The sequence below is a fragment of the Hemitrygon akajei genome, chromosome 14, assembly GCF_048418815.1.
Source record: "Hemitrygon akajei chromosome 14, sHemAka1.3, whole genome shotgun sequence".
Lineage (NCBI taxonomy): Eukaryota > Metazoa > Chordata > Chondrichthyes > Myliobatiformes > Dasyatidae > Hemitrygon > Hemitrygon akajei.
In genome coordinates this window covers 70,332,962-70,353,551 of record NC_133137.1, presented here as the reverse complement: position 1 = coordinate 70,353,551, position 20,590 = coordinate 70,332,962, and the positions used below count along the sequence as shown (strand labels likewise).

The following is a 20,590-nucleotide window of genomic DNA, read 5'->3' as shown; positions in this document are numbered from 1 at the left end:
ACTCAACAAGCTGTAACAGAAAGCACCAGGAGACCGAGTTGCTTAAGAAAAACACTAGGAACTCTAAATAATTAATGTCTCTCGCTAAGTAACAATTAACCGACTCAGGTGCTCTAAGTACGTAGGAGCTCAACACTCTGGGGTCCCACACAGGGCTGAAGACTTCATTACATCTGGATGATGATGTCTCATTATTCCCTGTACACCCCCATCATCTCCCTTCTCATATGATATTCTCCACCTTCTCTTATCCTAGCACACATAATGCAACCTACCCCACTATTCTCATGATGATGATCACAAAAACTGGCTTCTTACGATCATCAAATCCACAATTATTACTACATTTGTATCCTTTGCAATGTTTTATGTGCAGTTCTTGCCAATATTCGCAATATCTTGAAGGACCCAAACTCATAGGGGATTCCTTGATTGCTTGCATTTTCCTAACTTTGCAGATTGTTACCATTTGCTCTATGGATCTCAATTTACATGTGATGATTTTCTGAATCCTGTCAGACATAAAACTTTCACCTACTATTATGCCCTGTAGTGTCTCCAGTCGCTCAGTAACCCTCAAGCTTCAAGAAAGTGGAATGCTTCCTGTGGACATGAACTATAGAGATATATGGAGCATTATGAAATTCTCTTATGTAGCAGTAATTGCAGAATACAGGTTGTAGCTCTATTTTGATTGGGCTATAATAGTTATATTAGTGAACCAGTAATTCAGGAGCCTGGACAATGATCCAGACATAATCCAAATTAAACAATGGTGAGTAGCTTAAATTCTTCTGCTTTGCTGCTCCATGGACCCAGGTTCAATCCTGACCTTGCACTGTCTGTGTGGAATTTACAAGTTTTCCATGTAACTGTATGGATTTTGTTTTGGTGTGACAGCTTCCTCCCACATCCCTAAGCTTTGCTCCTATATTGGCATTGGAGCCAATAAGTTTTTACTTTAATGAAAGGAAAGCCTGGAATAAATGCTGGTATCAATAAAGGAAGACATGAAAAATTATGTTGGAAAAACTCCTTTATGAAAGGAAACTGGCTTCCATAAAGATGGCCTCTTATAATGTGAGACTCATTGCAACTCATAATTGTCCTCTGAAATAGCCTAGATAGCTATTCAATTCATGGAACAATTAATGCTAACCTAACAGCAACACTTTTTTTTTCTCATGAATAGGTTTTGTTTTATAAAAAGGTCATATATTTGTATCGTTTGATCTACTCACCAGACTTTTTCATCCCTTGAAGTGAACTAATCAAAAGTTATTTTTTTTAAGTTTACAAAGAAACACTGAAATGCTAAAGACACAGTTTAAATTTTAGATTTCTAAATACTTAACCTGGATGTTTGCTTTAGAATCATATTCTGCAGCTCCATTCTTTTATAATAGGACATGAGGACTGTCTTTCTCCTCTCCTATGAATTCTTGCCTTCACCCTTGGAATATATTTTGTAATGATGCATCTGTTCACATGTTAAATCTTCCATGGATTAAGATTCCATGTTTAACCATTGTTAATTGATTTTAATACATGTGTTTTATATATTTGCCAAGAAAAATGTAACGTAAGTTAATTACGGTAATAACTTTGGGAGCTAGGTTCTGCAAACTGGATATTTTCAGATTTATTATTCCAAGGTCATGACCCACTGTAGAGAAGCTTTGAACGTACAGTTCATCCTTGGCCTCGGTATCAGTTCCTGCACCGGTACCTATCAATCATGGCTCAGCAGTTAGTGTTGCTGCCTCATAGTTCAGGGACCCAGGCTCGATCCTGACTTTGGATGTCATCTGTACAGAGTTTGCACATTCGCCTAAAACTATATGGGTTCTCTTTGTGTACTCTGGTTTCCTCCCACATTCCCAAGTCTTGCTGTTGTTTGAATTGGCAAATGTAAATCACCCCTTGGTGTAGGTTATTGGTTTAAAAAAAAAAGAAACCAAGGGGATTTGTTGGGCATGTGAGCAGTATGGACCCAATAGTCCAATTCACCTCCTTTGTCATTTGTAGGCAGGATAATAATTGATGGCATGGCTTTTGCCTGTTTCTGTACAGATCTCTCAAACAGTACCATAACACTCTTGTTTCCTTGCCCTGCCACTATTACTGGGGAGGAGGATCATTTTTGTAAATGCAGGTAAATTTTCTATAGCTTATGAGATTCCATACAAGCTTTGATTTTAAATTATGTCCCATTATAGTGGATTCTGTAAATCATAGGTAAATATTGAATTGTTGACAGTCCAGTTACTTGTGTCCTTCACCCTGATGCCCATTGCATTTTAAATGACTGGACTTTGCGGAAAATTAATCTTTATAATGTATGACAAACTGGCCTGACAAAGAGCCATCTAAATCTGTCTATTTGATTTTAATTTCAAACACTACATTTTCTTCAGTTAATGTAATAATAATAATAACATTATTTATATAGCACTTTTCGTACATAAGATGCAGGCTCAAAGTGCTTTATATAGATTGTAAAAATAAATCAAAATAGTCATAAAAATGTGACAATTAAAAATCATAGGACAAACATTATATAGATTAAAATGTAATTGAATATACTTATTTACTTACTGCTCATTACATCACTGGCATAAAGACAAAGGTTGCTTACTTTCTGCATGTTATGCTGCTGGCATTTAGGGCAACAATGAAGGTCCTCCAACTCTGGTGATGTTCGTGGCTTCCTTCATCATGTCAGTAGCTTCCACTCGGTTTTCACTACTGTCAGTCATGCAAGTCCCAGGTGGAGAGCCAGGAATACTGTTGCATTCAGATGTAGAAGGATTCTTTATTGCTGTTTCTGTAATGATTTTGTTTTACCAGTCATGGTTGTTAGCCCTGAGTTGAACCCCCAAACCTGGATGATCGGTAGACTGCTCTAGTCTGGCCTCTACCCTTTGACCTGTTTAGCATGGGTGACTCTACCATGAGCCGAAGCACAAAGCCTTGACCCCAGCCAACATAGATCTTCGGGTCACTGAGGCACACAAGCCTCCAAACCACGACAAAGGGGTTGCGGTCTTGGAGGGATCGAATGTACCAAATTGTTTAAATGAAATAAACATCAGCTGGCATTAATTAATCCTGTAAATTGGTCAAATGTTAAAAAAGTAGGTTTTTAGAATAGTTTTGAAACAATTCTAAATGTTGCAGTGTCATTACTGGCTACCACCTGAGTAAAGATTGAGGAAACATTTCTGTTTGTAAATTTATATAATGATTGAGAGTGATTTAGTCCAATGTGAAATGAGAATTTAAATCTACACTAACCACACTAGAAAGAAATGGCAGGTTGTATGGCAGATTGGGAAATAGCATTGGAAGGTATTTTAATAAACAAGCAACAGCTAACATTTGAAGTATTAATACATGGTTGATATTAAAATGTGTTTGTTTAAGACGAAAAATAAACAGGAAAAGTGGTTGAGCCATGGCCAAAGAGCAGAGGAGTTACATCAAAGGAAGGGACCTAAAATGTTCCCCAAAAGAGCAGCAAGCCAGACAATTGAGCGAATTTCTGAATTTGGCAAAGGAGGGCTAAGATGTTTGTAAGGGAAGAGAGAGCAGAATACAATAGTAATCTGATGAGAAACGTAAAAATTAACTATAAAAGCTTCATTAGATACATTATGTAAAAAGAAAAACATTAGCCCAAGTTAATGCGAATCCCTGTCAAACCAAGCCGAAATGAAATGTATTTTGAAATAAGGAAATGGCAGAAAAATTAAACAAGTATTTTGTGTCTATCTTCTCAAAAGTAAGCACAGAAACCCTGGAAATGGTGTAGTTCTAGAATAGTTCTGGTGTGTATTGGTTTATTTATCTTGCTTTGTTAGAGATTTTAATAATGCAATGAATGCCTGAAGGCATAAGATTACAAGGTAGCAAATTTAACCTCTCTATTTAAAAACAGAGGTAAAGGGAAGGCTGGGATATTGACCCAATTAACCTGACACCAATAGTAGGGGAAATTAAAGAATCTATTACTAAAGCTATGGTAGTGAGCAGTTATCAAATAGTAATAGAATTGGGCACAGTAGCTCCTTCCCCTCTGCCATCAGATTTCTGAATGGGCATTGAACCCATGAATACTATCTCACAGGTTTTTTTCTTTATTTCCACTATTTGTTTTATTTAACTTTTTAAATATATACAGTATATATATACTGTATATATACTCTAATTTACAGTAACACAAAATGCTGGAGGAACTCAGCAGGTCAGGGAGCGTGTATGGAAAATAGCAAACAGTTGCTGTTTCAGGCCGAGACCCTTCTTTAGAACTGGAAAGGAAGGGGAAAATGCCTGAATTTACATTGATTTACAATTTTTATTATTATGTATGGCAATGTACTGCTGCTGTATAACAAATTTCTCAAAATATGCCAGTAATATTAAACCAGGTTGTGATTCTTGATTCTGAAAATCCAACCTGAAATGTCAGCTGTCCATTTCCCTCTATGGATGTTGCCTGGTGCACTGGATTCCTCCCAACAGTTTTTTTTTGCCTTTTGAAAGGAAAATCACACCACAAATTTTTAACAGATTATTAAGACTGTAATTAGCATAAGAGATCAGAGGGAATCACTAGATGTAGTTTATTGGACTTGGGTAAGATGGACTTGAGAATTTATTAACAAGAACACATGAAATTGGGGCTAATATACTACTATGGACTGAGGATTGGTTAGCAGACAAAAATTGGGATCTTCCCTGGTTGCAGTGGATGACCATGACTTCCTCTGTGTCTCGTCATACCCTCTCCATTGACTGTTACAGAACAGCCATCTTTGCCATTGGCTGTCACTGTAAATTTCATCTGCCCTGTCCACTGGAGGTGATTTAGCATGCTAGGACAAGCATGTCTCTATCTCACTGGGCTATAAAACTCACCAGCTATCCTCAGCTGGTTTGGCCTCCCCATTAAAGTAGTGTGCTGGGTGTAGCTGCTGTCACATGTAAGCAACTAATTGGAGCTGCAAGTGAGAGCTGAGTGTCTGGTGGGGACCAAAGGTAATATTCAAGATTGCCAATACCTTCAAATTCCTTGTACTTCCCAACTTGATGCAAAGATTTTTGTTCTCCAGAGAGTAGAGAACTATGGAGTCTCAGTCACTGAATATACATCCAAGGACAGTTATCTACAGCTCTTTGGATATCTGGTGAATCAAGGAATATGGGTTTAGCATAAGAAAGTGGATTTAGTGATTTAAAAAAAGGCATGATCTTATTAAATGGCGGAATAGCACAATAGATTGGATGACCCAGTTCTTCTCTATTATTTTATTTTGTAATATATCAGAACCTATATGAACTGGAATTCATGTTGTGATTTCTCATGTTGGTATCTGGCGTATCAACAGACACTCCTGCAACATGAAACCATCAGAAGAACAGGAATGTAAAATTATCAGCCTCAACAAAGCTAAGCAATATATTCACGGCTTTCATAGCCATGTCCCTTAAGGTTTTTTTTAAATGAAATGTATTCAGCTATACCATTTAGCAAAGGCAAACTTTCTGTCAAGGAGCTATGAAGGACAACATTCCAGATCTTGGTGCCAAAATGGTTGTAGTCATGGCTAACACTGCAAAAGTGATAGAAATCCGAATGGACAGACACCCAGAGTTGAAGCTTCAAAAGGTTGTTCACTTACAGTAAAACTCAGCTGCAGTGACAAACTAGATTTAAAAATTGCACTGGTCCATTGAACATCATAAACACTTTTGAGAAAATCTGCATTCCTCTCTGGGAAACAACGTCATCATATATCTTAACTAGGTATGTGCAAAGCTTATTTTTGGCAAATAGAGTGCAAATTGCAGCCAGCCGGTGAAGAACATCCTGAAGCCCTTCACACTCTGCAACAATCAATTTCACACCCTTACATTGAATAAGTATGAATAATGCTGTCAATGTGTGCTCCGTACCATGGAATATAAATGGTAATATAATTTTATATTAACAGAGTATTTCAGAAGAACTGTTCTACCAGTTGAGCAACATGCTACCTCAGATCTTTAGAGTGTCATCTACCCTGACCCTGACCTCCAAACGATGAACAAACAAATGAACTACTGAACAGCAAGTGAGTTATGCTGACAAGTCACTTTTTGTGTGGGCTTCAGACAAGATAATAAAAATGATCAACTCTGCATGTTTCCCACAGCAATTCAGAAAGACTTTTTTCATTTCAGCAGAATCTCAAACATTTATAATTGTTGCACTTAAGTTGAAATATGCATCAAAATTTAATGTACTGTCACAATGAAGATGATGTCTTAAAGTTGATTCTTGTCTCTTTTATAGACTTAAAAGTTACCAAGTACTGTTACAAGCACATTTAATGAGATGTACTAGATTCCTCTTCCTATAATTTCAGTAAAGTTATGGTTTAATTGCTCTGCCAAAATGAAGAGATTTGATGTGAATGCAATAAGCCTTTGTACAGTTACATCCTCACTATATTTCAAGACTATGGAACATATAATAATGAAAATATATTCAAAATTATTCCATTTCTAATTCTCATATTTGTACATGTGTGAGGCAAAGTTGTTGGCCTAAAAATAATTAGATTTGTGAAAGTGGTTGCTGCCTATAACTTGCTTTGGGTAACATTAGGTGATGATAAATTTCATATTTGTGTACAACTAGCTATTTAATTGTGGAACTTGAACTATTTTCCCATGCTTTTTAACTATATGCAGCTAGTTTGCCTATCTAAATCCATTAAACATTGATCATAAATGAGGCAGTCAACTAATACATTTTTTGTTCTGCGGCTTAAAACACAGATGATTAAGTGTGGCATCAGAACCACCAACATATTGCAATGATGTATAAATATAGGATTAATAAGTGTAAAGTGATTCACATATCATATAAGTTGTTATAATTTTATTCAGTTTCAAGTTTCAACTGTGACTTAATTCCCAATGGTGACTCTCTGAGTTCATATCCTAATATGTAATTTATAGGATTTTATACATGTATTTAGAATGATGTCACTTTGGATGTTTAGTAACATTAAAGGCTCATCTGCACCCAATTAAGTAACACTAAAATGGAAAGTTATGTTTAAAGTTGGTATAACAGAGAGCCATTTGTAATTAATTTGTGGCATTACTGTTTATCTGCAGGCGCACAGGTAAAAATACATTATTCATTATTTTTCACATATTTGTATAACAGAAATTGTTATCTTCAATTGCACTGGTGTACAGAGTAATGAATGAAAACAGTTCAAAATATTTAGAATCATGCGGAAATAGTTACTTGTAATCTCATGAATTGTCTCAAGCATATACATTTTGTATTTGAAGAAGTAAACATACTGCATTTTTAAAAACTGATACTGTATAATTTAACATTTATTTATGTTGTGTGCCATTCTGGTTACTCCAGTACAGGCACAATGTGGAGGCTTTGGAGTGAGTGCAGAGGAGACTCTTTAGGATTAGAGTGTGTTAGCTCGGAGGATGGGTTGAACAAATTTGTGTGTTAAAGGCTGAGGGAAGAACTGTTAGAGGTTTATAAAATTCTGAGGGACGTGGATAGGATAGCCAGAGTATTTCTCCATGAGTTTAAATGTCAAATACTAGAGGACATATCTTTAATGCAAGAGGAGGAAAATAAATTTTTACCCAATGTGGTAAGTATTGTGTGGTAAATGCTACCAGACATGGTGGTGGAAACAGACATAATAGTGTCATTTAAGAAGCAGATAGACACATGAAGATGCAAGGAATGGAGGGATATGGTTCATGTTCAAGCAGATCAGTTTAATTTAACATTGTGGGCCAAAGGGCCTGCTCCCATGTTGTATTGTTCTATGTTCTAAAGCTAATACGCATGGCTGTTTGTGGTCGTGCATCACCCAAAGCTCAGCATTTGCCGGTGTTATGTTCATAGCAGCTTCACCTTCACCATACACATTGTACAGCACTTCATGAAAGAGTTAAGCAGTAAAATAGTGTACATAGAAAAGGGGCTTCTGGGGGATTTTGCATCATGAATCCTATAGTGTTGAGCATCCCTTAAATGTCCTCATATTGTGTATAAATTAAAAATTATATTTGAATTTCTATGTTAACATTTTGTCCCCCAAGTCAGAAGATTGTGGGTTCAAGTTCTACTCTAGAGTCCTCAGCAAGAGGATTTTTTAGGTAAGCACTCCATGCAATCCTGAGGGATTGCAGCACCGCCGGAGATGTAGTCTTTTAGGTGACAAAAAGCCGAAGTTGTGCTCTTTCAATCTTTTGCACAGAACATCTGTTGCCACACATGGTTGTATTAATGGCATTCTCCAGGGTGGAAGGCTTGATTGAAAGGAAGAACAGTAAAATCATCAGGTAATGAAGATGGAGGAGGAAATGAAAGGACTTTGTTTTTGGCCCAGGATGTTCAGGGTATAATTCTCTAATGCGATTCTTGGTGAGGAACAATATATGAATGATATGGCCTTTATTCAGGATGTAATCACTAAAATATGTCATGACTACATCATGGTACATGTGAGAAATTGCCCATGGCTATCAAAATGCTGTAAAGATGAACCTATTGGGTTCACTGGAAGTGGAGGTACTTGCAACATTTCCCAGTTTATTCTCCTCTATTACATAAAGGTCACTGACACTATTCAAAGATAACTGAATACATTTAATTCTTTGTTATAAGAACACTATGTGTAAATGACGTTTCAAAATACCTGGAGTATATTTTTTAAAATGAATGAAATAAAATTTATTGAACAAAGTTTAAGACTAATCACTAAAATATATAAGAACAATTGGCAAAATTCAAACTAATTGAAATAAATTTCAATATAAAGGTTTAGTTACTGAGACTTCTGTTTGCACAAGTGAAGTTTAATGGGCAGACTGCCCAGCCTGAGAGCTGGGAAATCACGAGGAATCCACCAGAGCAATGTAGGTGCTGAGGTGGCTGGAAGGGTGCCAGCTTTTAAGTGGACCTGTACCTTCTGATTGAAATCAAATTATCAAAGTGCTTAAAAAAATATAATTTGAGCAAATGACCTAAGGAACTCTTGTTTGGAAAGGATAACTATTTTAAGATTGTCCAACAGTACAGTAACAAACATTATCAACAGAAAAATCAATGGGCAACTTGCCAGATTTACTTTTCCACAAAATTTTATAACTGGCTAGCGTGACGTCTGTAAGCTACAGTTTGCAGTATGAAGCCTTGTATCAGGAACAGATTGTGCAAAAATTTTCAGATGTGACCTATGTAGGCAAAATTTCAATTAGAAGCACACACGTTACATTTATTGGGAAAGCCTTTGAAAATGACAGATGTATGAAGATATTTAATGATGAAAGACCATAAAACATAGGAGCAGAATTAGATATTCAGCCCATCAAGCCTTCCCCATTTGATCATGGCTTATTAATTATTCCTTCTCAACCCCATTCTCCTGCCTTCTCCCTGTAACCTTTGACACCCTTTCTAATCAAGAAACTTAATCTCCACTGACCTGGCCTTCACTGCCATCAATGGCAATGATTTCCACAGATTTGCCAGTCTTTAGCTCAAGAAATTCCTCCTCATCTTTGTTCTAAAGGTAATATTACTAAAATATTAAACACATGAGTACCAACTCTATTTTCCAGTACTTGACCCATACATGTTTTTTACATGCACACTTATATAATCCTTGCCTGTACTAACTTTCAGACAGTGTACTAGCTTCCATTCTGAGGCTGTACCCTCTGGTCTTAGACTTTCCCACTGTTGGAAACATCTTGTCCTTGTCCACTCTATCTAGGCTTTTTAATATTCATTAGGTTTAAATGGCATCCCCTCTTCATTCTTTTAAACTCCAGTGAATACAGGCTCAGAGGCATCAACCATTCCTTATATTGTATGTTAACACTTTAATTGCTGGGAACATTCTCATAAACCTCCTCTGGACCATCTCCAGTGCCAGCACATTCTTTCTTAGATATGGGGCCCAAAACTGCTCACGGTACTCCAGGTGAGGTCTGACCAAATCCTTAGAAAGCCTCAGCATAACATGCTTTCTTACATATTCTAGTGCTTTATAAATGAGTGCTAACAATGCATTTGCCTTCCATCAGCATACAGAAATACACTCAGTGGCCACTTTAACAGGTACCTCCTGTACCTAATAAAGCAGCCACTGAGTGCATGTTTTATATTGATGGTCAGAGTTTTCCTGGAAGAGAAGAAAATACTACTCAGAAACTCCAGCTGGAATATTGCAAATGAAGTAGGCAATTCAAAGTAATACATCAGTGGCACACAGGCTTCCTGTGGAATTTGATAAATCCTTTATGTTATTCTAAATAATCAAGTATAATACAGTATGATAAATGTGTTCATTTAAAATTGCCTGTATAATTTAAAATAATATCAGCTTTAAAATTAATAATTTTATTATATTATTTGATAAAATTGATAATTTGAAATAAATTATCAGCTTTAAAGCAAAACAGGACATTTAGATGGGATTTGATTTTTTTTTCACCCAAGGTTTGTTGAACTTTTGATGCACTGTCTGAAAGTTAGTACAGGCAAGGATTATATAGGTGTGCATGTAAAAAACATGTATGGGTCAAGTACTGGAAAATAGAGTTGGTACTCATGTGTTTAATATTTTAGTAATATTTGAGTAATATTGTAAATATATTGCTAGATTAAGCATTATTTGTTATTTACATAGTGCATTGCAGGTTATATGTGAAAGTACATAAATGGCATACGTCGTGACACTACCACGTGATACGTGCGCACCTCGCTTAATAGTAAAGACAAAGTTTGACTTGCATTCCTGGATCTCTTGTTTCTTTTCTATTACTTTTTAAAAAATGTTTTGAATGTATAGAACATAACAGTACTGTTAGGTACTTAGTGGCCAGTATTGACAAGTGGGTCAAAAGAGCAAGTTTCTGTGTTATGTGACTGTAAGTGTGAACTAAATTATCTGTAATTCAATAAAATAAATCAATGTATTGCAATTAAATGCATTATATTCAATAAAAGTTAATTCTGAGGAATTTTCTTTTTGTTTATGATAGACTGCTGGAAGCTGAGCACAAATATAATCTCAGACTACTTGGAGAGACAAGAAATTAACTTTTATTGAATATAATGCATTTAATTGCATAACGGTACTGACGCTTTGCAATAGTTCAACTGACCTAAAATGTTTTGTTGATGATTTTTGTTTGTACTCTGTCTAAATCTTAAGTGTCCGACAATGACCAGCCAGGATTCCAGTTGCCCTGGTGCCATTTCTGCAGAACTCCAGTGTTTACTGTGCTCATCACTGACAGTGCCAAGTTTTGCAGGGAAGAATTCTGAATGGGAATGCAGAAGATGAATCTTTAGTGAAATGTTTCACTTCATGGTTTTGTATGTCTGAAACATGTCAACAAGCTATGCATAGCTTGGTGTTCTATAGTTGCCAAGAAAATGTTTAACAATATCCTTGAGTGCCTTCCATGTGATTTTCTCTGGCCCCACTAGAAGTTCTTCGAATTGCCTGTCATCGATGCCCTGTTTGATTTGTGAACCAACAGAAATGCCTTCCTTAATCTTGGAATCAGTTGCTCTGGGAAGCATCTGTCTTCGCTGTCCTCTTTTTTTCTTTATTAGTAAGAGAGAGAACCTGTGGCATGTCAAATTGTCAGGTGAACAATTAGTTTGTGTTGTACTGCAGATCATGGTCATTATTGGGAGCCGTGCTGTTGCATGTTTGGTGGGAGGAGGATGCTGATGCTGTTTTGCAGAAGTGGGTGGGGGTTGGGGAGGGCTGTTGCTTTGCTGATGCTTGTGTGTGAGAGGGAAGAGTTGGGGGGAGCTTTGGAGTTCTAACATTTTAAATGTCATTCATTCTTTGGGGCACACTTCAGTTTTCGTGGATGTCAACGAAGAAAAAGTATTTCAGGATGTATATTGTACACATTACTCTGATATTAAATGGAACTATTGAAATATCAAAATCCTTCATGGAAACTTTAATGCCTAGTGACAGCAGACCACATTGTTGCAGTCTTGAACCCAGTAATTCTACTTTTGCCTTTGACAAACCAAGTCTCTGACTAGGTCATTTAGCTCAGATTGAATTATCAGATGAGGCACACTCAACATAAAGAGTTCAAAATCTGTGTCAGTGTCGGTGTCATTTTCCATTCCTGGCTCGTGCATCACAGCATCTTCACCTGCCTCCTCGAAACTCCATGTACTGTTATACCGCCCTGCCTAAGTCCATTTGTGTAAAGCTTGTGTACTTTAGCCATATATAACCAGATGTGTATGAAGACATGCATGCTGATATTACCAACAGCCTGTTTCTATTCAGCTTGCTATCAAAGCCAATAACAATTTCCTTATTTAAAATCCGTGGATCAGGTCAAGCTGATCTTGAGCCTGTGCTTCCACAGGGAACAACCAGCTGACTAGGTGAATTTACAGCTTGTTCCTGACCTTCATTGTTGTGCTTTACCTTGTGGAATTCAGATGTCAGCTTGTTTGTTCTTGAAATGAGTCTGGGCACAATGCACAAGCTCCCTCAGTGTACACCAGTCATATGTTACATAACCCCACTGTTTGAATAGGGTCCAATCTGGATTGAATAAATAAAGTGATTTAGGTTTTATTAATTTCATACAATTAGTAAATTAGAATAGTTTTAATTATTAAAGTTTAATTCAATTCAAAATAATGCGGTATAAAGAAAGTATATTTTACATTGAATAGGCAACACGAGTGAATCTGCAGATGCTGGAAATAAATAAAAACACAAAATGCTGGCAGAACTCAGCAGGCCAGACAGCATCTATGGGAGGAGGTAGTGACGACGTTTCGGGCCGAAACCCTTCATCAGGAGTGAAGTAACATGGGATGGTGGAGAGGGGTAAGAAGTGGGGGGAGGGATGAAGTAGAGAGCTGGGAAGTGATAGGCTGGAGGGAAATGGGCTAAGGGGAAGGTGGAGAATTATGGGAAATAAAAGAGAAAGAAAGGTAGGGCTGGGGGGAGATTATAGTGAGGGGGGAAAGAGAGAGAAAGAGAATCAGACTAAAATTATAGATAGGGGTGGGGTAAGGGGGGGCAGGGGTAACAACGGAGGTCAGTGAGTTGGATGTACATACCGGCAGGTAGGAGGCTACCCAGGCGGGAGATAAGGTATTGCTCCATTGACCTGCGTGTGGCCTCATCTTGACGGTAGAGGAGGCCATGGACAGACATGTCGGAGTGGGAGTGGTCTGTGAAATTGAGGTGTGTGGCCACAGGGAGATTCCGCCACTGCTGGAGGACTGAGCGCCGGTGTTCGGCGAAACGGTCTCCCAGTCTGCGACAGGTCTCCCCAATGTATAAATGGCCACATCAGGAGCACCGGATACAGTATATCACCCCAGTTGACTCGCAAGTGAAGTGGTGCCTCACCTGAAAGGACTGTCTGGGGCCTAGGATGGTGGTGAGGGAAGAAGTATGGGATCAGGTGTAGCACTTCTTCCGTTTGCACAGATAAGTGCCTGGAGGGAGGTCGGTGGGATGAATGGACAAGGGAGTCGCGTAGGGAGCGATCCCTGCGGAAAGCCGAGAGTGGGGGGGGGGGGGGTGGGATCCCGTTGGAGGTGGCCACACACTTCAATTCCACAGACCACTCCCACTCCGACATGTCTGTCCATGGCCTCCTCTACCGTCAAGATGAGGCCACACGCAGGTCAATGGAGCAATACCTTATCTCCTGCCTAGGTTGCCTCCTACCTGCCAGCATGAACATTCAACTCACAGACCTCCGTTGATGCCCCTGCCTCCCTTACCCCATCTCTATCTATAATTTTAGTCTAGTTCTCTTTTTCTCTCATTTCCCCCCTCACTATAATCTCCCCCAGCCCTACCTTTCTTTCTCTTTTATTTCCCATAATTCTCCGCCTTCCCCCTAGCCCATTTCCCTCCAGCCTATCACTTCCCAGCTCTCTACTTCATCCCTCCCCCCACTTCTTATCCCCCCCTCGACCATCTCATGTTACTTCACTCCTGATGAAGGGTTTCGGCCCGAAACGTTGTCACTACCTCCTCCCATAGATGCCATCTGGCCTGCTGAGTTCTGCCAGCATTTTGTGTTTTACATTGAATAATAGATTTCAATTTTTAATTTTAAAAATATTTGTATTTCTTTTGAATTAAATTAACATTTAATTAATAAAACAATACTAATTTACTGACTTGCATTGTGAAAATACAAAGCTACAATGCAAATTGCAATTGTTTTATTATTTCCAGTGTTCTGACTTTAGGCTAATTAGAAGTTAGATACCGATAAAACTGATAACTTTGGTGTGATAGGTACCAATGTTTCCAATGAGCTGCACCAAATGTGGGATGTGGGCAAGTTATTGGATGATTAATTAATCAACACGACTGATAATGGAGTTGTAGACCGATCTTATCATCTCTTGGCCATGGTGTGGTCCCTCTAAACCAGTTCTTAAAGCCTCATGTCTCAGGGGGATTTTGCTGGATTGTACATTTGTACCAATAGTTTGGTCCAACAAGTGGTTAAAAAAGGCAAACAACATAATGGCCTTAATCATGAAGGGATTAGAGGAGTTTAAGAATAGGGAGTCGTTGTTTACAGTTGTATAGGATGTCAGTGAGATCACACCTGGAATGCCTTGCATAGTTTTGGTCTCCGCCTCAAAACAGATATAGTACCATTGAAGGCAGTCCAAAAGAAATTCATCAAGCTAATTTTTGGGATAAAAGAGTTTTCCTTCCAAAAGAGGCTAGACAGAATAGGCCTGAATTCATTGGAATTTAGAAAAATGAGTGATGACCATATTCAAATATATAAATAAATGGTGTTCCACACGGGTCAGTGTTGGGACCGCTTTTTATGCTGTGTATCAATAATTTAGATGATGGAATAGATGGCTTTGTTACTGAGTTTGCAGATGATATGAAGATTGGTGAAGGGGCAGGTAGTTTTGAGGAAACAGGCATGCTACAGAAGGACTTAGCTTAGGAGAATGGGCAAGGAAGTGGTAAATGAAATACAATGTTGGAAAATGCATGTTCACGCACTTTGATAATAGAAATAAATGTGCTGACTATTTTCTAAACGGGGAGAAAATCCAAAAATCTGAGAGGTAAAAGGACTTGAGAGTCCTTGTGCAGAACACCTTAAAGGTTAACTTGCAGATTGAGTCAGTGGTGAGGAAGGCAAATATAAATTCATTTCAAGAGGTCTTGAATATAAGAGTAGGGATGTGATGCTGAGGCTTCATAAGGCACTGGTGAGACCTCACCTTGAGTATTGTGAACAGTTTTGGGCTCCTCACCAAAGAAAAGATGTGCTGGCATTGGAAAGGGTCCAGAGGAGGTTCAGAAGCATGATTCCGGGAATGAAAGAGTTACCGTACAAGGAACATTTCATAGCTCTGAGTCTGTACTCACTGGAATTTAGAAGGATGGAGAGTGGGATCTCATTGAAACCTTTCGAATATTAAAAGGCCTAGACATAGTAGAACCGGAAAGGATATTTCCCATGGTTGGTGAGTGTAGGACAAGTGGGCACAGTCTCAGGATTGAGGGGTGTCTATTTAAAACAAGATGCAGAGACATTTCTTTAGCCAGAGGGTGGTGAATTTGTGCAATTTGATACCACATGCAGCTGTGGAGGCCAGGTTGTTGGGTGTATATAAGGCAGAGATTGATGGGTTCTTGATTGTACATGGCATCAAAGGTTACAGGGTGAAGGCCCAGGGAATGGGTTAAGGAGGGGAGAAAAAGGATCAGTCATGATTGAATGGCGGAGCAGACTTGATGGGCCAAATGGCCTAATTCAGTTCCTAAGTCTTATGGTCTTATATAAGGTGGCTAGGGGGGGAAATTTATTAGTGAGAGAGTCATAAACAAGGGACATACAGCTGCAAATAGTGGGCCAATCATTTTAAAATGAAGTACATCAAAACTTCTCTCAGAGAGTGGAGAATCGCTGGAATTCTCTGCTCCCAAAGATGTGAAGGCCAGATAGTTAAATATTTTTAAAGTGGAAATTGATTAAATATTTGATAAATCAAGGAATTGAAGTTCATGGGGAACTGGTACATAAGAATTTAGGCCAACAGAGATCACCAGTGATCAAACAGGAGAGGCTTGAGGAGGCTGGTAGTTTACTCCTGCTCCTATATACTATAAATTACCCTCACCTCACCACCAACCACTCCCCAACATGGCAAGATCCTATCACTCACCTATATCTAGTCTGAAACTTTGATTTAAAATCTAAACAAATAACCACAAATTACAAGTTGACTGTGGTTGATTGGAAACTATCTGAGGATTGGGTAAATTGAGGCATTTGCTTCCCGGTTAACTCATTGTCAAAATCAAAGTAAATTTATTTAAGTACGTATATTTTACCATATACCAGCTTGAGATTCTTTTTCCTTGCAGGCATATACAGGAAAATAAAGAAATACGGTAGAATTTATGGAAAACTATACATATACAAAGTGTAAAAGAAAGACAACCTAAGGGAAAAAGAAAACATTGTGCAGATAAAAAAAAAGAATAATGCCAAGAACTTGAGTTGTAGAGTCCTTGAAAGTGAAGCTTGTAGGTTGTGGGATCAGTTGTGAATTGTGGTGAGTGAAGTTATTCTCGTTGGTTCAGGAGCCAAAAGGTTGTGAGGCAATAACTGTTCCTGAACCTCGTGGTGGTGAACCAGTTAGTTGTGTGTTGTTGTGCTCAAATGTGATGGTTGTATCTCAATTCTACTCTCCTGACATGGAAAATCTGGCTATCAAGTGTCATTTGTTCTATAAGCTGAGAAAGTTCTTTACCGTCATCCTGTGAGCAGATTTTTTTCTACTCCAGGAAAGTGTCAACCTGGCACTGGAAGAGCTGAGCACTGTAATCAACAGTCATGGGACAACACATCCTGATGCCTTCCTAATCATCGTTGAGGACATCAGCTAGGCTAGTTTGAAGAATTCTCTGACAAACTACCACCAACAAGCCATCTGTGAAACCAGAGAAGCTAACATACTCGATCACTGTTGCACCTCCATCAAAAACCCTTACCGTGCCATCACAGGGCTGCACTTCGGCAAGTCCAATCACCTGGCAGTACTTCCATTCCCACCATATAGGCAGAGACTGAAGACTGCAGCACCAGTGATAAGCACTGCGAACGGAGGCAGAGGAGCACTTACAGGACTGCTTTGAATTGGCAAACTAGACCACATTCAGGGATTCATCTTTGGGTCTGACTGAATGCAATTTGACTGTCACCGACTTGGAGCAGTGTGTGTCTTTGAGAACACAATGAGTTTCCCCAAACATAAGCCCTGGATGAACCAGGTGATCACAGTGTGCTGAGGGCTAGATCTGTGGCATTCAAGACTGGCAGTTTAGAATCATAGCAGTCCAGGTATGACCTACAAAAGACTTATCATGAGAATGAAAGAGAAATTCTGTGTGAAGCTTGAGATATGATTAGATGCATAGCATCTGTGCAGGGTTTGTACACCATTACTTCCTATAAGAAAAATCTAACAGCATAGTTGGCAGTGATGCTTCAGTGTCTAATCAACTCAATGCCTTTTATGCTCACAGTATCTAGCAACCCTGTGATCTTTGTCTCAGAGGCCAATTTCAGAACATCCTTCAAGACGGTTAACCCTTGCAAGAAGTCAGGCTCCAACAGTGTATCTTGCAGAGTACTAAAACTGTCAACCGACTGGCTGGAGTGTTGAGGGATATCTTCAAACTCACTACTGCAGTGTGAGGTTCCCAGCTGATTCAAAAGGGCATCAATCACACCAGTGCCAAAGAAGAGCAGGGTGAACTGCCTCAATGACTATTGCTGTGAGGTTGGTCATGGCTAGAACTAACCCCTGCCTGGACCAGGACCTGCTATAATTTGCCTACTGCCACAGCGGGCATAATCTCACAGGCTCTCCATTCAGCTTTGGGACACTTAGACAACAGCACAACATATGCCAAACTGCTCTTCGTTGATTACAGCTCAGCATTCAAAACCATCTTCCCCTCACTACTAATCAACAAACTTCAAAACCTGGGTCTCTGTACTGCCTTCTGCAAACGGACCCTCGACTCCCTTATTGTGAGTCAGTGCAGATCAGTAATAACATCTCCTTGCTCTCAATCAACACAGACCCCGCTCAAGGATGTGAACTTAGCCCACTGTTCTACTCTATCTGCACTCATGACTGGGTGGCAAGGCAGAGCTTAAACAACATCTATAAATTCACTGATAACATCACTATTGTTGACAGAATCTCAGATGGAGATGAGGAAGCATACAGGGCAGAGATAGATTAGTTGGTTGAGTGTAGTTGCAACACTTCAGCATGACCAAGGACTTGATTGTGGACTTCAGGTAGGGGAAGTTGGGAGAACACACAAGTCGTCATTAAGGAGTCAGTGGTGGAAAGATTGAGCAGCTTCAAGTTCCTGGATGTCAACATCTTGGAATATTTGTCTTGGGCCCAACACATTGATGTAATCAAGAAGACATACCAGTGGCTCTATTTCTTTAGGAGTTTGAGGAGATTTGGTATATTACCAAAGACTTGTAAAATTCTACAGATGTACAGTGAAAAGCATTCTGAATGGTTGCAGCACCTTGTAAACTCAGCCAGGTATGTCATGGGCACAACCCTCCCCATTATCAAGGGCATCTTTTAATTGGTGGAATATCAAGAATGCAGTATCCATCATTAAGGACCCTCACCTTCTGGGCCCTCTTTTCATTACTACCATCAGGGCCCTCTTTTCATTACTACCATCAGGGAGGAGGCTGAAGGCTCACACTATATGTTTTACAACAGTGGAAATTTTGGGCCAAGACCTTCTTCAGGACTGGAAAGGAAAGGTGAAGATGTTAGAATAAAAAATTGGGGGAGGGGAAGGGGGATAGCTAGAAAGTAATAGGTGAAGCCAAGTAGATGGGAAAGGTAAAGGGCTAGAGAGGTTATAGTTTCCAAACAACCAATTAATTTGGATAGAGAAATAGACCTTTGAGGAACAATAAACAACAAGAATTCATGAATACTAACCATGGAATCACTCCTAGTAATATACACTAAGTAAGAAGGAAAAATCGACAACAGGAATGGAAGGCATGTAATAAGGGCAATACTATGATCTTCATGGGGGATTTCAATGTGCAGGTAGATTGGGAACATTAGGTTGGTGCTGGATCCCAAGAGAGGGAATTTTCAGAAAGCCTACGAGATGGTTTTTTTAGAGCAACTTGTAGTTGAGCTCACTTGGGGAAAAGCAATTCTGCACTGGGTGTTGTGTAATGAACCAGATTTGATTAGGGTGCTTACAGTAAAGAAATTCATTGCCACGGACAGCTATGGAGGTCAAGTTATTGAGTATTTTTAAAGTAAAGGTTAGAAGGGTGTTGGTTAGTCTGGGCAACAAAGGTTATGGGGAGAAGACAGGAGAATGGGGTTGAGAGGGATAATAAATCAGCCATGATGGAATGGCAAAGCAGACTCCTGATGAAGGGTCTTGGCCCAAAACATGGACTGTTTACTCTTTTCCATAGATTCCGCCTGGCCTGCTCAGTTTCTCCAGCATTTTGTGTGTGTTGCTTGGACTTCCAGCATCTCCAGATTTTCTCGTGTGTATATTTTATTTTGATTCTGATCGAACTGCCATGACAAATCAATTTTTTGTTAAAGAGTTCATATTTAATTTGATATTAAATACATCACAATTTAATCCTGGGAAGAATTTAAAGAGTGAGGGAAATGTTTACAGATGAAGCAATGTCACGGTAACATCACTGATGCATAATCTCCTTTAACAGCCAAGAGGTCTGGAGACAAATCTGTGCTCCAGCTGACTCAAGAACAATTAAACTAATAATACTAACAATTGTCAATAAGTGTTTGCAAGTCTAATCTGATTGGGATATTCAAATATTTAGTCAAATTTAAACATATTCAAATATGTTTAACCCATTCATTATTCTAATATTTGGAGTCATTTCACAGTTGAGTGTGGTATTTGTGCCCTGATGTGGAATGATAGCAACCTAAATTAATAAAACCATATTGATAAAATTTATGTTGACTACTAATTTAGTCACAGTTAATACATACACTCAGTAGCCACTTTATTAGATACCCCCCTGGATCTAATAAAGTGGCCACTAAGAATATGTTCGTGGTCTTCTGATGCTATAACCATCTACTTCAAGGTTTAACATGTTATACGTTCAGAGATGGTCTTCTGCCCACCACTGTTACTACACGATTACTTGAGCTACTGTCACCTTCCTGTCAGCTTGCATCAGTTCTGCCCTTTTCCTCTACCTCTCCCATGAAGAAGGTGGTTTTGTCCACAGAGCTGCCATACACTGGATGTTTATTGTTTTTCCACACCATCCTCTGTAAACTCCAGAGACTGTTGAGGGTGAAAATCCCAAGAAATCAGCAGTTTCTGAGATACTCAAACCATCTGGTACCATCAATTCCACGACCAAAATCACTTAATCTTATTTCTCCCCATTCCGATATTTG

General features: G+C 38.9%; 1 protein-coding gene across 3 annotated transcripts in view; it reads left to right on the top strand.

The window, feature by feature from the left end:
- The window catches only part of ferry3 (FERRY endosomal RAB5 effector complex subunit 3), a 60,270-nt gene extending 52,887 nt beyond the window's left edge, over positions 1-7,383 (top strand). For all 3 annotated transcript variants that reach the window (XM_073066338.1, XM_073066339.1, XM_073066340.1), the window contains one exon: positions 5,997-7,383. In XM_073066338.1, the coding sequence (XP_072922439.1) occupies positions 5,997-6,089 (93 nt within the window). In that variant the 3' untranslated portion in view covers positions 6,090-7,383. The remainder of the gene's footprint in view (positions 1-5,996) is intronic.
- The last annotated feature ends 13,207 nt before the right edge of the window (positions 7,384-20,590 follow it).